At 33.9% G+C, this 17,318-nt stretch overlaps 1 protein-coding gene across 1 annotated transcript in view; it reads right to left on the bottom strand.

Moving 5' to 3' along the window:
• Positions 1-338: 338 nt before the first annotated feature.
• Positions 339-17,318, bottom strand: part of zgc:173742 (DNA topoisomerase I, mitochondrial) — a 42,046-nt gene continuing 25,066 nt past the window's right edge. The window contains exons 14-20 of the mRNA XM_051134422.1: positions 13,530-13,715; positions 10,075-10,143; positions 6,864-6,978; positions 1,196-1,323; positions 980-1,074; positions 716-865; positions 339-619 (exon numbers count right to left, since the gene is read on the bottom strand). Coding sequence (XP_050990379.1) covers positions 517-619; positions 716-865; positions 980-1,074; positions 1,196-1,323; positions 6,864-6,978; positions 10,075-10,143; positions 13,530-13,715 — 846 coding nt within the window. The 3' untranslated portion in view covers positions 339-516. The remainder of the gene's footprint in view (positions 620-715; positions 866-979; positions 1,075-1,195; positions 1,324-6,863; positions 6,979-10,074; positions 10,144-13,529; positions 13,716-17,318) is intronic.

Here is a 17,318-nt window from a genome sequence, read left to right as displayed (position 1 = left end):
CTTTTTATTCATCAAAGGATCAAAGAAAAAAGTATCACAGCTTTCAAAAAAAGCACAACAGTTTCAACACTGATAATAAATCAGCATATTAGAATGATTTCTGAAGGATCGTAATGGCTGATGAAAATTCAGTGCTGTGTCATGGAAATAAATTCTATTTTAAAGTATATTAAAATAGGAAAACAATATTAGAAATTGCAATAATTTTCAGAACATTACCGTTTTAGATTTTTTTGATGAGCATAATAATTTGGGGGGTTTGTCTCCCAAGAAGCTTCTGTAGTAATATACAAAAACAAAAACAAACAAAAAAAAGACTTAAGATTTCCCTACAAAAGAACATCATTTATTGAACTTTCTTAAAATAACTTAGAACATGTGAATTTGATTCATATAAAAACTGAACAATATAACAGGCAACATTAAAACTTGGCTGCACGATTTAGTTAACAGTTTTGATTAAAATGTACATTAGTATAAAGTACTGAGGTAAATTGTAGGATAAACAAACCACGCTCAGAACACAAAGTCAAGTTCGGTCATGTCGATAGCCCAGGCAAACTTGTCCCTTAGGGTTTTGTTGTAAATTTTATCAAGCGGCACCTCCATGTTCTTACACCTAGAAGTACAAAACAAAGTAAAGAAACCGAAAACGTTATGATACGAAATACAATAAGACTTCCTGTGTAGCGTTTGTGTATGCGTATGACCTCACCAGGCCACGCTGATGCGTGGATCCAGGTAGTTGAGTTTGGAGGTGCTCAGAGCGATCTGTTTGTTCTCCTCTCTGTCTGTAGCCTGAACCTCCATCTTCAGCAGCTGTTCCTCACACCTCTGCACAGCTTTCTTCTTCTTCTCCACCACCCTGAACACACACAAAATATCCTTTGTACATGTGTATGTCACATTCATCTATTAAAGGATCCTAATAGCTAGAAAAGCCAACAAACGTCTCAGAGGCCTGGAAGAAGATACTGACATGAGCAGCTTGTTGTCCGAGCTCCCTTTGGCTTCTTTCTTGGCCTGCTTTAGTTCTTTCTTAGCCAAGTCCAGCTGCTCCTTCCTGCTGTCAATCTTAAAAAAAAGCAAGAGAAGAGAGGAAAAACAAAACCGAATAAAACAGTATCATATTCAAATGTTTCTTTTATGATATTGATTTTTTGCCCTCACTACTCAGTCTTGGATCTTCCAGTACCTTTGACTGCAGGTTCGCCATGGATTGTTCGAAGGTCTTTGGCGGCGCCCGCTGATGGTTACATAGTATTGCAACCGCACGGTTTGCTCGGTTGTAAGAGAGCAACTTCTCCGCCACATTATCCTTCACTGTGGTAAGAATGAACCATTAACACACACATAAAAGTGAGAAGATTTACAAAATGCAGTCACGGATATATTTAAATGTAGAAACTGGCAGCTGTTACATACATTCCTCCTTCAGAGCAAACGAGTTAATCCTGATTCATAAGCTTGCAATTCGATTCGATTTCTGATTTGATATCGATTATTTTGGATATACAGCAGGTACAGTACATGCCAAATTTTCTCAAGGAAAAAAAATATCTTAACTAACGCTGTAAAATATACATGAGTCAGTTGGTACTACATTACCATAATACTGACGGTTGAAATGAACTGATTTGCATACAAACGCTTAATTTACACTCAGTTAAGTTTTTTATAATAGTAAAGTTACAATTGCATAACTATATAGCTACTCCAATTCGTTTTTATAAATATAAACATTTAAATGTCTGTCTTTAAACAAATTACACATTGAAGAACAGTAAAAATAAAAAAATAAAAAAGTTCTTTGTTGCACATATTTAGCAAAATGCTCCTCTCTAGTTTATTTTTCTAGCTGACCAACATCACCGAATGTTTTTCTGAAGTTGTACTCTTTCTTTTAACATACCTTCGGATACTAATTCATGTTAATTTTGTGCTAAAACTAGTTTTAAAGTGGAGTAGATGATCTGTTCACATGATCACCCGCCGCTTCTCTTGAACTGAGGCGCTACAGCGATCTGTGACTCCACATTAAAGCGCCAAAACGACATTTATGGTTTGAATACTGTAATAAAATGCACATAATTTGAAATCTGAAATCTTAGCCCTAAATATAGCTACTTTTTAAACAATTCCATATGATAAAGATTATTTCTTTTAATAAATCAAACTAAACTAAATGAACAAAGAAACAAGAAATGAGTGAACCAATAATTCAGTGACCCATTCATAAGGACAGTTGAATCAGCTGTTTGAAAGAATCAGCTAAATAAATGCTTGAATTAGCTACTAATTTACCAAGAAAATGACTTGCTGCCACCTACTGGCTGTTTTGATTTCATATTTAGAATATCATTTAATTTTTTCCAATATTATCATTATTTATGCAGTGTTGAGGAAACAAATTATTTCTTTCTCAAGCTGCTTTTCTTTAATGTCTATTCATTGCTTTTTTTATTTAATACAGTGACTTTAAATAAGGGGTAATTTCTCAGCCAAAATTGCTGTGTGATTAATGAATTGACGCATGATGTAATTAGAGTAATTAAGTAGATATATGTACATACACTACCAGTCAAAAGTTTTTAAACAGTAATGTGTTTTAAAGTTTCTTTTGCTCACCAAGACTGCATTTATTTGATCCAAAATACAGCGAAAACATTTGAAATATTTTTACTATTTTAAATAACTGTTTTCTATTGGAATATATTTTAAAATTTATTTCTGTGATTTCAAAGTTGAATTTTTAGCATGATTACTCCAGTCACATGATCCTTCAGAAATCATTCTAATATTCTGATTTGCTGCTTAAAAACATTTATCATATATATATATATATATATATATATATATATATATATATATATATATATATATATATATACTGGCTCCAAGCTTTTAAATGATATAGTGTATAATGTTACAAAAGCTTTTTATTTCAGATAAATGCTGATTATTGAATCTTTCTATTCATTAAAGTATCCTAACAAAAAAAAAAAAAAAAAAAAAAAAAAAGTACCCCATGTACCCAACTGTTAAATATATTGACAATAATAATAAAAAATGTTTCTTGAACAGCAAATCAGCATATTAGAATGATTCTGAAGGATCATGTGACACCGAAGACTGGAGTAATGATGCTGAAAATGTAGCTTTGATCACAGGAATAAAATACACTTTAAAATATACTCAAATAGAAGGCAGTTATTTTAAATAGTAAAAATATTTTACAATATTTCTGCTTTTGCTGAAAGGATTGAATAAATGCAGGCTTGGTAAGCAAAAGAGAATTCTTTAAAAAAAAAAACAAACAAACAAACAAAAAAAAACATTAAAAATCCTACTGTTCAAAGATTTTTAACTGGTAGTGTAAAAAGTGTAAATACTTCAATTTAAATTAGATTTTTTTTACATTAAAAAAAAAATATATTTTACTTTATAGTAAAGAGAATTGTGCTTAATGTAATAAAAAAAAAAAAAAAAAAAAAAAAAAAAAAAAAAAAAAAAAGGTTCAATAAATTCTTAACGGTTATAAAAATTAGGGGTCAACCAATATTGTGCTTTTCAGGGCCGATGACGATACCGATTAGTACAGATCAAGTAGACTGATATCCCGACTGATAACGAATATATGTCTGGTGTAAAAATGAAAATAAATGTCAAAAATGAAAACAGGGTTCTGACAAAAATAAACTCTATAAAAGCTTTTCAATTAATTTATCTGCAAATCAGTTTTGGAAAAGACCACCATACCTACAACCATAATAGTGCTAATATCGGCACCGATATCGGTTGACCCTTAATAAACAGCAAAAAACATTCTTTTGTTTTTTCTTTTGATGTCTTTTGACCTGCTCATTTGTGACATATTTTGAGGTTCATCACATTTTATATTTTCATTATAATGTAATATCAATAAGTATAAAGGATAAAAGCTAAAAACATGGTTAAAATGGCAATAATAATTGATAATTACAGGGCCTTAACAGGCTTCTTTGTGTAAATTTGTAAATTCCAAGTCAACATGCCCACCACTTACACACACACACAGCACATGGCACCTGATGGGCGAGACCCTGCCACACACTGAGCTGATTTAATTAGAGCTTGTAGCGGATGCAGAAAACAGATTTCCTCTCAGTGGCGATCTGACACCTCCACCCCAGCATTACACACACACATCACATGCACACACTGCAGCATTCGCTCTAGAGACGCTCAGATAGTTACACTACTCACAAACAAACATACAACAGGCTCATTAGCGCAACCACACAATTCAGTAATTAATAAGAAGCTGCTCATTCACGCTGCTAGCAGCGCAAACAAACTAGAGTGTGCCCATCAAACCGTGTCCTACGCAGACATGATGTGATAAAAGCAACATCTTCTATGTTAATAAGAAGTTTGTGTCTTAATTCATGGCCACAACAAGCAAAGAGCAACAGGACATTTTGTCAGACAGCTGAATTGGGTGCATCTTGGGTGCACTATCCCTTTAAGGCACATAAACACTTTCTGAGAAATTCTGACTGAATCCAGATGTTTCAGCAGTTTATAGCTGCTATACTTTGTGGTTTGGGCTCTATAGATCTATGATTTGTTGCCACTATCAAAGGAAAAAAAAAAAAATAAAAAAATCAACTTTGCAACCCAGAAATCATGTTGTTATCTGATTAGCTACTAAAGCAACATATACATTTCAAGTGTGCAAAAAACAGTTCAAAGAAAACCAAAACTAAACAAAACGTAACTGGGAACCTGAAACTAAACTATTTTCATGACACAAAAACTAACTCTAAAAAAAACTAACTAAAATAAAATGATTCACCAATTATTTTAGATACATGGTATGTTATACTTAAAACCATTGAAAATTACAAAAAAAACAAACCAACACTCCACAGCAACAGCACTAGACGGGTTGAGAAATTGATCACTGTTAAACATTCACTTAAGCAGTCTGAAAATAGAAAAATAAACAAACAAACAAAATAAATGAATAAAAACAGAAACTTAAGAAGCATTAAAATATATAATATATATTAAAATTTTAAAATAAAAACAGAAATTAAAAAACAAACAACCAAAAATAATTTAATAATTTAGTAATAATAAAAGAATAATAACAGAAACTTAAGCAGCCCTAAAATATCAAAGTTAAAACTAATAAAACCTAAACTAAAACAAAAACAAAACAAAAACAAATTGGAAATAAAATAGAAATTAAAAACAAACAAACAAAATACATAAATAAAATTAGAACCTCAGAATATCAAAATTAAAACTAACAAAATCTAAACTAAATTAAAAAAATAAATAAATACAAATAATAATAATAATAATAATAATAATAATAATAATAACAACAATAACAACAACAACAACTACAAAAACAACAACTACAAAAACAACAACTACAACAACAACAACAACAACAACAACCAACAAAACTTAGGCAGCCCTTAAATATTAATATAAAAACTAATAAAACCTAAACTAAATTGAAAAAAAAAGAAAAAAAAAGAATTGGAAATAAAATAGAAATAAATAATTAATAAAAACAGAAACTTAAGCAGCCCTAAAATATCAAATTTACAACTAATGAAATCTTAACTAAATTAAAAAAAAAACAAAAAACAAATTGGAAATAAAATAAATAAAAATATAATAATTTAGTAATAATACAAAAAAAAAAAAAAAAAAAAAAAATAGAAACTTAAGCAGCCCTAAAATATCAAAGTTAAACTTAATAAAACCTAAACTAAACTAAAAAACAAACAAACAAACAAACAAACAAACAGGAAATAAAATAGAGATTAAAAACAAACAAACAAAATAAATAAAATTAGAGCCTCAGCGCCCCTAAAATATCAAAATTTAGACTAAAAAGTGCTAAAAATTAAAACTAACAAAAAATATAAATATAAATATAAATATATATATATATATATATATATATATATATATATATATATATATATATATATATATATATATATATATATATATATATATATATATATATATACATATATACACACACATATATACACATACATATATATACATACATATATACACATACATATATATATATATATATATATATATATATATATATATATATATATATATATATATATATATACACACACACACACACATATATACACATATACACATATACATATACACATACATACATACATACATACAAGTAATAAGAATAATAATTAAAAAAAAAAAAAAAACAGAAAGAACTGGAAATAAAATAGAAATAAATAAATAATTAATAGAAACAGAAATTTAAGCATCCCTAAAATATCAAAATTGAAACTAATAAAATCTAAACTAAATTGAAGAAATGAATTTCAAATAAAAAAAATAAAAAACAGTAATAAATAAAACTAGAAACTAAATTGAAAAGACAAATTGCATAATAAAGAAACAAAAAAAAAAAAAGAACTAATAACCCTCATGGACAGTCGGTAAGGCTGCAATGAACTACAGACTCAAACGCTGACATGAAACTGCGGCTAGTCACGTTGTATGTTTGCAAAGTAGAAACTTTGTTGATTATGTTGCTTGCATCAAGTTTGGACACACTGTCATACTAACAATATCCATATGTTCCTGTGGACTCACAGTTGTCAAAATGAACGTTGTTTTGAACACTCTGACAGCAATCCATATTGGCATAATGTTCCAACATACATCCATACTGACGGCATGACTGAACATCTGGAAGTTGTACTAGTTATCTTGATGTTGAATGTTCATTTAAAGTTTGACTAACAGAATGAAGAAAGAAAACAGGAGAGAGAGAAAAAAAAAAAAAAAAACAAGACACTCACTGTTGCTGAGTTCTTTCAGCTGTTGCTGCAGGGTTATAGAGGCGTTGTATGTCCTAAAAACCTTTGCAGTCAATCCCGGCATGAGGGAACTCAGGTGTTTATTAAGCACTTGAGTCTGTAAAGACACAACATCAATACATTAAAGGTACTATTCAAACACACATCATATCATCATATTTTATGATCCAGCTTCACTGTGAACCACAAGATGGCGCTGTTGCCTTTATTGTCTAGAAATAAATGCACAAAAAAAGATGCAAGTCTAAAAGAGCAAATCTCAATAGGCCAATCTTTTTTCCTCCTCCAAAGATAATGGATTTGTAAGTGCAGGAGTATGGGTTGCATGTTCCAGACATAAAGAAAACACAGCATCCATTAAATCTGGCTACTTCAACATGATGTGTTTTAAAAAGGCTCACAGACAAGCTATACAACCAACAAGTTGTCTGATGTGCGCCCCATCACACTCATTCGAAACCTTCTTAAGCATAAAACCCTTCTTTACTCCTCCTCTAAGACCAAAGTACTAAAAATCCAAATATTTACTTCGGAAACGACCCAGGTTTTGTGCGACCCAAGGGAAGACTCTGCAAGCACAGCCACACATCTGCATTCTAATGAAGCTAGATGTGTTATCTTTAAAGATACTAAATGCTAATGACACCAGCTGTGTCCTAGCATGTCAACCGCTGCTAATGTTCAGCACAAGCGCTGCCGTCTGATGACACGCGCATGGCGAGTCAGTTGACGCGTGTTGAACATGTCGGTCTGCTTGACACTGTTCACCAGGGAACGCTGTGACATTTGAGTTAGGACACCCAGTGACTCAAAGGAACACTGCTGAGAGTTTGTGTATGTGTGTTTTTAACCGAACTATACTTCTGGGAACACAACGGCTGCAAAATGTCTCTCAAATGTTAGCTAAACCTGACAAGCTACTTTAGGGGACATCATCATAAAAATGACTCAATGTCATTTTCAGCTCTACAGTTGTATAGGGATAAGACTTAATTAGCAGACAAGTAGATTAGTTTGTATATACAGTTGAGATTAAAAGTTTACGTAAACTTGCAGAATCTGCAATATGTTAATTGTTTTACCAAAATAAGAGGGATCATATAAAATGCATGTTATTTTTTTTATTTATTACTGCCCTGAATAAGATATTTCACATAAAAGATGTTTACATATAGTCCACAAGAGAAAATAATAGTTGAATTTATAAAAATGACCCTGTTCAAAAGTTTACATACACTTGATTGTTAATACTGTGTTGTTGCCTGAATGAGCCACAGCTGTGTTTAGTGATAGTTGTTCAAACAAGAGTTCCTTGTTTGTCTTGAATAGTTAAACTGCCTGCTGTTCTTCAGAAAAACCTTTAGGTCCCATAAATTCTTTCAGCAGTTTTGTGTATTCAAACCCTTTCCAATAATGACTGTATGATTTTGAGGTCCATCTTTTCACACTGAGGACAACTGAGTGACTCATATGCAACTATTACAGAAGGTTCAAACACTCACTGATGCTTCAGAAGGAAACATGATGCATTAAGAGCCAGGGGGTGAAAACTTTTGGAATTTGAAGATCAGGGTAAATTTAACTTATTTGTCTTCTGGGAAACATGTAAGTGTCTTCTGAAGGGCAATACTAAATGAAAAAAAAAAAAAAAGATATTTAGGCAAAATAAAAAAATAAAAATCTACACATCTTCATTGTGTTCAAAAGTTTTCACCCTCTGGCTCTTCATGCATCATGTTTCCTTCTGAAGCATCAGTGAGCGTTTGAACCTTCTGTAATAGTTGCATATGAGTCCCTCAGTTGTCCTCAGTGTGAAAAGATGGATCTCGGAATCATACAGTCATTGTTGGAAAGGCTTCAAATAACCAAAGAATTTCTGGGACCTGAAGGATTTTTCTGTTTAACGGTCCAGGACAAACAAAGGAGTCATAACTGAACTATAACAAAAAACAAAACAGCGGTGGATCATTCAGGTAGCAACACAGTATTAAGAATCAAGTGTATGTAAACTTCTGATGGGGTCATTTATAAATTCAACTATTATTTTCTCTTGTGGACTATATGTAAACATCTTTTATGTAAAATATCTTATTCAGGTCAGTCAGTATTAAATAAAAAGTAACATGCATTTTGTATGATCCCTCTTAGTTTGGTAAAATAATTAACATTTAGCAGATTCTGCAAGGGGTATGTAAACTTGCGACCTCAACTGCAATTACAGCTAGCCTTTTTCATTATGTTTGGCCTTCTTGACATTGTATGGATATGAATAAGAAGAAAAGAGACAAAACAACAGTGGAAACATATGGAAATGCACAATGTTGGCTCCAGCCTCCATGCAACACACTCAAATGTGAACCACTGATGTCGAATGGACTATTTTAACAATGTCCGTACTACCTTTCTAGGCCTTAAACGTGTCAGTTACATTGCTGTCTATGCAGGGTCAGAAAGCTCTCGGATTATCTAAAAATAATATCTTAATTTGTGTTCTGAAGATGAACGAAGGTCTCACATGTTTGGAAATGACATTCGGGTGAGTAATTAATGACAGAATTTTTGCATAAACCATTCGTTTAAAAACCCATACGTATTCTCCTTTGCAAGCAATCTCTTATGTTCAGATAACTAGGTAAATGATTGCAACTGACTGTGTGTTATATATAAAACAGGGCCTGTTCTAGTAAGGGTTCAGCCAAGGCACTTCTCAGCATCACATTTGCGCACACTAGCTTAAAAGCACAGCAGCATGTAATAAGATTTGCAGCACTTTGAGGAAGAGGGCCAGTATTACTCTCTGTCGCATCCTCCCTCGTTCACCCCTTCGCTCGGCCTTTTGCCGAGTCAATCGGAAGAGCCCAAAGTACAGATTAATGTTCCCCCTCCACGATGGCCCACCATTACCAACCTGACCTCACTGAAAGGGCACTGAAACTCTCTCTCTCTCTCTCTGTCTGTCGCTCTTTCCCCACACACAAACAGTTTTCCAATTTCCCCTTACAATCAGTCTCTCTCTGTCCTTCAATCTTTCAGCTGCAAAAATTAAGACTGAAATATTAAAAAAGGAACGGGGTGAAAAGAAAAACTACGATGCTTTAGTGTGAGCTCTTATGATGCAAGCCTCTCGAGAACCGTATCCCTCAGAATGAAAAATCTATGACTGTCTGCCGCCGTTTCAGAACATTACACTCACACTGAGTCGATCAAAGAGGTCGTCTCCTTCTTGCTTGTTTTCCATGAAAAGCTTGAGGTTTTTGAAAACCTGAAACAAAACACATGTTAGCTTGTTTATCATATGCACGGTACAGAGGTTGAGAGGAAGGCATAGAGAGAGGGAGAGGCACTCTCAATTATATTTGACATTTCGCAGAAGTCCTGTTTTCCTCCACTCCTACTAAATAAACCAGCTAAAATATGCATGGAACTAATTAATGGTAGCAGATGTGGTGCTTTTAAATCAGTCTCATTTGAATAACAATTTATCCTTGAGCCAAATGCATGAAGAAGAAAGTAAACAGACTGCTCGCCAAGCAATGACAGAATTTATATTTCTGGAACATTTTCCCCAATTTAACACGCTCGTATGGTAGTAATGATTGATTCATATGCTGACCTTCCTGTCTAATAAGCACATAGAGGGAGATCACCATTAACATGATCACATATTCAACACTCACCCTAATACGGCCAGATAAACAGGTCCAAACTCTCAGCCCACTGGCGAAAATGTTTATTTTTTCCATTTTTGTAACATAGCAGAACATTTTTCATTACAAATTATATTATAAGCATAATAGCTTGAGTAAAAGAGCTGAAAGAGCATCTTGTGCTTCAAAGGAAGTAAATCTGTACAAAGGAGTTACATGTCACAAGTTCTAAATTAGTGACTTAAAAATAGTGAAGAATCTTAAATATTTATTTTTAATTTTTTAAAAGCACTTTGCTTTTCATTTTTATTTTTAAAATTACGTTTAAACGCCAGATTTCCAACGTAGCCTCAGACGCCTGGACGTATAGTCTCAGATTTTTTTTATTTTATTTAAAAACAGAAAAGAAATAACAGCATATAGATCTAAACATCAGCTCCAAATCATGTGGCACGAAGTTCCAAAAGTTTTAATTGTTATTCATTATGCCTATAATGGGGTGATGAGGAAGTGGGGATTGGTTTACACCATACCTGCTATTATACGTGACATTTCCGCAAAGTATGCCTGTCGCCAAATAAACTTGCAAGATATTCAGAAACTAATTAATTTTCACTTGATGAGCTTATTTCAAATGTTCTCATTTACATTATGAAGCCTATGCAAGCAAAGTTTTAGCGGCTGAGCGCAGCACACATCTCACACTTCCCCTCTAGCATGACCTGCTACTTGTGAACAGTGGAGAAACAACACTTTCTACAGCTACGAACTATGCTGAAATAACAGTAAACCACCTGCTGTGACTGTTGTGATTCATATTTTCAGCTGGTGCTTTAAGGAGGTAATTGTGATAGAATCAGGTTAGGGCTATCAACGATTAATCGCGATTAATCGCATACAAAATAAAAGTTTGAGTTTGCCTAATATATGTGTGTATAATGTGTATAATTATTATGTATATATAAATACAAACACATTCATGTATATATTTAAGAAATATTTACAAGCATATGTATTTATTATAATTTTTATATAATTTATATTATATATAAATAAAATCATTTTGTATATTAATAACATAGTTCTCATATATATACACATTAATTTGTGTGTATTTATATATACATAATAATTGCACACAGTACACACACATATATTAGGCAAACTTAAACTTTTATTCTGTATGCGATTAATCGCGATTAATCGTTCACAGCCCTAAATCAGGTCTAAATTTGCATTTAATGCACAATTCAGTATGCAAAAATGTAGATTTTAAATAATCAGTGGAAGATTGTCCAACTTTAATCTTTAAGGGGTCATATGATGTTGCTAAAAAGAACTTTATTTTGTGTTTTTGGTGTAATGCAATCTGTTTACGTGGTTTAAAGGGGTCACACTGACAGAGGCCGCTTCCACGATAGTTGATTTACATGAGCATCTTATCTGAGACCAGCCCTAAATCAGCTGTAACAGTCCAGTTTCGACACCAGAGCAAGAATGTCATATCATATCAACCTGTGGAAAATGGGCATCCGATGACCACTTTAAGGTTGGGGAAAAAAAAAAAAAAAAAAAAAAAAAAACATTATTTTCCACATACTGTGCATTATCGTTACTTCTCTCTGCCCAGCCTTTCTGTTTGAACTTCCTAAATGCAGTTTAAATGCAGCTTCAAAAGGCTCTAAACTATCCCAGCCAAGGAAGAAACGAAACGACTGGTTATTTTTGAAACAAACTGACAATTTATATACTTTTTGACCTCAAACGCTCGTCTTGCCTCTGCGATGCGCATACGTAGTGTAATCCGTGTCAATACAGTTAGGGTATGTCGAAAAACTCCTGTCTCCTTTCCATTTCCACACCAGAATCGTCCTACATCGCTGTTTTACCTTTTTTCGGTAAAGGGCGTTTGATCTTTTTTGCATGTTCACTTTGCAAACACTGGGTCGGTACTTCTGCAGTGATGTAGGACGATTTTGAAGTTGGGAAAGAAAACAAGATGGGAGTTTTTCCCACATACCCTAACTTACTGAACTGGAAAAAACAGTGTTCACACAGACTTAGACAAGACAAGCGTTTGAGGTTAAAAGTAAAAAAAATTGTCAATTTGTTTCTAAAATGACAGATCGTTTAGCTAGATAAGACCCTTTTTCCTCGGCTGGGATCATTTAGAGCCATTTGAAGCTGCATTTAAAATGCATTTTGGAAGTTCAAACTTGGAGGCACCATTGAAGTCCACTATATGGAGGGAAAAAAAAAATGTTTTCCTCAAAAAACAATTTCTTATCGGCTGAAGAAAGACAGACAGGAACAGCTTGGATGACAAGGGGGTGAGTACATCATCTGTAAATTTGTGTACTGGAAATGGACTTCTCCTTTAAATAGCCAGCAGTAAATTCTTTAAATATGAAAACGTACTTACAGGCTGTGAGTCAGAAGTGCTAAACTGTTCTTGCAGAGTTGGAATAGCCTACTTTATAGTGTGCACAGCTACTCTCCCAGGTTCATGAAACAGTCCTCCATAAAATGTGCTGCACACACTCAAATATTTGCGTTGTACTGTTCTAAAACAGTGTTGTAAATATAACTTAACCACTTATTTCTAGTTGTGTACTCATTTGGAAGACCAAAATATTTTTGCTTTCACAACGAAACACAGCATCTCCTGCAACAATACTTCAGTGAAAATAAAAGTTACGCCTTCTTTGTTTGCATATACATTTGGGCGGTGTTACGTAAATCTTCCCACACATGATGTAGACATGGGGGCATGTTTGAATGAGCTGTTTTAGGAAGACGTGGCTGAGTCTTAACTTTTATAAAGAATATCTCTTTGGATTTGAGACTTTATTTTTTTATATATGCAAGAACAGCTTGTAACACTCCAAAGACAAGGGAAAAAATGAAATCATATGACCCCTTTAAATATTATATGTATTTATAAAAATCAAAAAACAGACCAGAAGCAGAAATGTAGATGCAAGCCAGCATAAGTTCTTACCCTTTTGTTCACTGGGACCTTGTTGTAGTAGCGGATGCAATCTTTACCCAGGAAGTCGAACTCTACCACACACTTCTGCCCATCTAGTGTGTCGTGTAAAGTGATGTGCTCCACGCGAAGTGAGCAACAACCCACGGTGTCTGCCGTCTCGCCCTCTTCCTTTTCATTACCTGCTCTCAGAGCCAGCTGAAGAGTTGAACACAAACATACACTTTCTTCATACAGACATGACACTACATCTCCAGAACATCTTAGAGCAAATGCTTGTGAACATTTGGATATGACAGTGGACTGAAAGCTGCAGTCTGGTACTGTTGAAAGTAAAAAGAACCAACTCAAAATCTTTGATACTGGATGTAACCTTAGATCCAGTATCTCCACACAAAACTAGCGGTGTGTGACTGTGTTTTTGGAGGAACTGAGGGAAAGATGCTTACGTTTTAAAGATATTTCCATTTAAAAAAAACAGAAACAATAATAAGATGGTCTAATTTACAAGAGTTGTATAATAAAAATCAATCCTTTTCTGTTTAAGTGCTATAATCCCCGGATCCCCTGGTGCATCTGCCAACCCAGAAAACGTGAAATAAAAAACCCCAGTAATTTCTTTTTTGTTTTTGGTAAACCGCTCAGATTTTGCTTCCCCCATGACAAGGTAGGAAGACCTTATTATAATATTACTGCCCCTTAATCTGCATGTTACCACCCACAGCATCGGCATTCTGCTTTCGCAAGTGACAATGGTGTACCAGTTCTAACATAATGGCAAATGTTCAAGCAAAGCATGTTAACTGTTCTGTCGTTGGCTGCACAGACGAGCACAGAACACTATTTAGAGTCTCACAGCCTCAGAGGAGACAAAACAGCAGTGGATTTATTGATTTATTTACTGTACATTCCGCTGCTGCCACACAGATGTAATATAAACATGTGATTTCTTTCCCAGCTGTTTATCTTCCCAGGCATAACTGACTGTTTTTGTAGCTCTTGTAACTCCTTTGTGTTTTTAACATAAACTTGTGTGTATTTGAGTTTAAGTGCAATAAGACATGAAAGAGAACTCAATTTAGTACTGACATGTCGTGTGACAGACACATGTCGTGTTTCTGTGCTCTCAGAAAACTGAGTTTAAACTAATATGGCTTTAAAATGCATGATTTCAGTGCGATAGACATGATAATAAAAACAAAGCAGAAGTTTTTGGTAGAGTATCTGAGTTACGAGCTGTAAAAGCACAGCCCTATTCTGAAAAAGTGGGTGGGGAACAGCAGCTCATTTGCATTTAAAGAGACATGCACAAAAACAGCGTGTTTCTGCTTCCACTCAAAATGGGCTTTTTCAAAATGACATAATAAAGTAGGGCTGGGTGATATGGCCAAAAAATTGTTACAATAATTTTTTTCATATTTTCGATAATTATCACGATAAATGTCAATTTTTTTTCTTTCTTTCAAGTTTAAAGGCAGATGTACAAACCAGACGGTTAATTGTGGCTTTAAACTTATGGTCAGAACATGACAAACTCTTCATGTTTTTTGAATTAACACTTTTTCCAGTCATTTATTTAACAAAATAAATATCCTAATAGAAAAAAATCTTAGTTCTGCATGTTTTAATGAGTAATATTGTTTTAAATCAAGAAACAGGTTTGTGTTGCCTAATCATATTAAGAATAAAACATAACATTTTTTGCCTCTTACAAATACACATTTGCAGTAGCTAGAGTTTGGATGCAGATGTAGATTTATGTTCATTATCAAAATTAGTAATATCTGTAAAAATTGTAGCAACCTCATTTTTATATGGTGAAACGTAATTATTGTGTTTAAATTTTTTTCCTTTTAATTAACCAATGTGCCACCGTTTGAACTTTGATCCGAGCAGATAAATGGTCCAAGACACGCTTTAAATGACTTGCGCTCTTCCGTTTCGCCTTTGCTGGAAAGACATTATATTGAACATTTATCGAACTTTCTGGGGATACCTGATACTTATATGATATTACAGTACATATTGTAAAAAGGGGCATAACAGGTCTCCTTTAAGATGTGCTGTTATTCAACTATCAGATAAATTTCCAATCATGAAAAAGTTGCAATTATAAAAATCTCACATTTGTGGTGTTTGTTATTATGAGAGATAAAGTTGCAGTTGACACATAAGAAGCGGCAATCACTTAAGTCACAATTACGAGAAAGTTGCAGTTGATAAATTTGTGTTATGAGAATTCATACGTCGTGGTACTCTTGAGAACATGTAGCGAATACTGACATGGAAGAGAAGAAATTGTTGAATAAAAGTTATTTGTATTTTTTTGGTGCACAAAAAGTATTCTTGTCACTTCGAAAAAATAAAAGGGTCCTATTATGCTCTTTTACAAAATCTTGATTTTGTTTTGGGGGTGTACTAGAACATGCTCTCATACTCGGTGGTTTGAAAAACGCATTACTTTTCACATTACTACAATACATTTCTCCCCAACCTGGCACAAATGGCTCGATTAGTTCCGGGTTTAATGAAGGCCCACCTTCCGAAAAATGAAATGTGTTGTGACTGGTTAGCTGTCCCACTGTGTTGCGACTGGTGAACAGCTTAGACAGTGTTTCAGTACTGCCACACCCCTTGTCAAAGCTGTAAGTGTAAACTAGACTAAAGTGATTCTTTTGTTTTAAATATGGATATTTTTATTATAAAAAAAAAAAAAAATGCATGGATTCGCTACAGGAGACCCCACGGAGCCATGTGGGGCACTTTTTATTATGGATGGATGCACTTTATTAGACTTGTTTTAGACTGATGAAGAGAAACACCCGTCTATGTCGTTCTAAAGCTTGGGAGTGCCAGGATAAATTTTAATATAACTCCGACTGCATTCGTCTGAAAGTCATATACACCTGGGATGCATGGAGGGTGGGTAAATAATATGCTACAGTAGTGTTGAGTCCTATCCTCAGCCTGTGAGATTGATAATACATGATATTATCGTGCTAATTTATTTAATCGCTTTACATGCTTAGTTTCACTGCCCGAAACCAGCTCCAGCATAAGGCTAAAAGCAGCCTAACATTAATATTATCAAAGAACATCACTGATTAGCCTAGTCTACTGCAAGTTTATGCATATTAAAAAACTCGCGTTTTAAGTGAAGCTATCCACACTGTAAGATAAATAAATCTCTTACCACACACCGCACACATCTGCAGCATTATGGCTCCGACATGGCCAATGGAGTAGATCGCGGCCTCTGCATGTGTTTCAACCTCCTTATACTGCACTTGTCTGTGGCGTTACTGCTCTGACGCGTCCACTCTAGTCAATGCTTGTATTTATACCCGCCGCGCTGCGGCTCGCTGAAGCGGCTCTCCATGCTGCATCGCTAAAGTTAGGCTAATTCCCCACCTCGTCCCTACCCACCCCCCAACCATTCGAATTTCCGTAGTCTGGATTTACTTCAATGATATTCTAATGGGCCGTGTCGTGACATCATAACATCCAGAAAACAAACACTGTAGTTCTTAAAAAGGGATTTTTTAAAAACGAAATATCTCCTTTTGGAGTGGACTTTGAGATTTGCAACTTTGTAAATCTTTTTTATGCCCAAATATACGTACCACACACTGACTAAAATTCAAAAAGTGAAAAAGCATAATAGGACCCCTTTAAGGTTGAACCACTTATGTCACACTATTTTAACAATGTCTTTTATATCTTTCTGGGCCTTGAATGTAGTAATACATTGCCGCCTATGCAGAGTCAGAAAGCTCTTGGATTTCATCAAAAATATCTTAA

This window comes from Labeo rohita, chromosome 18, assembly GCF_022985175.1.
Source record: "Labeo rohita strain BAU-BD-2019 chromosome 18, IGBB_LRoh.1.0, whole genome shotgun sequence".
Taxonomy (NCBI): Eukaryota; Metazoa; Chordata; class Actinopteri; order Cypriniformes; family Cyprinidae; genus Labeo; species Labeo rohita.
Note: the sequence above shows the minus strand (reverse complement) of the source record. Positions and strands in the feature narration are given on the sequence as shown.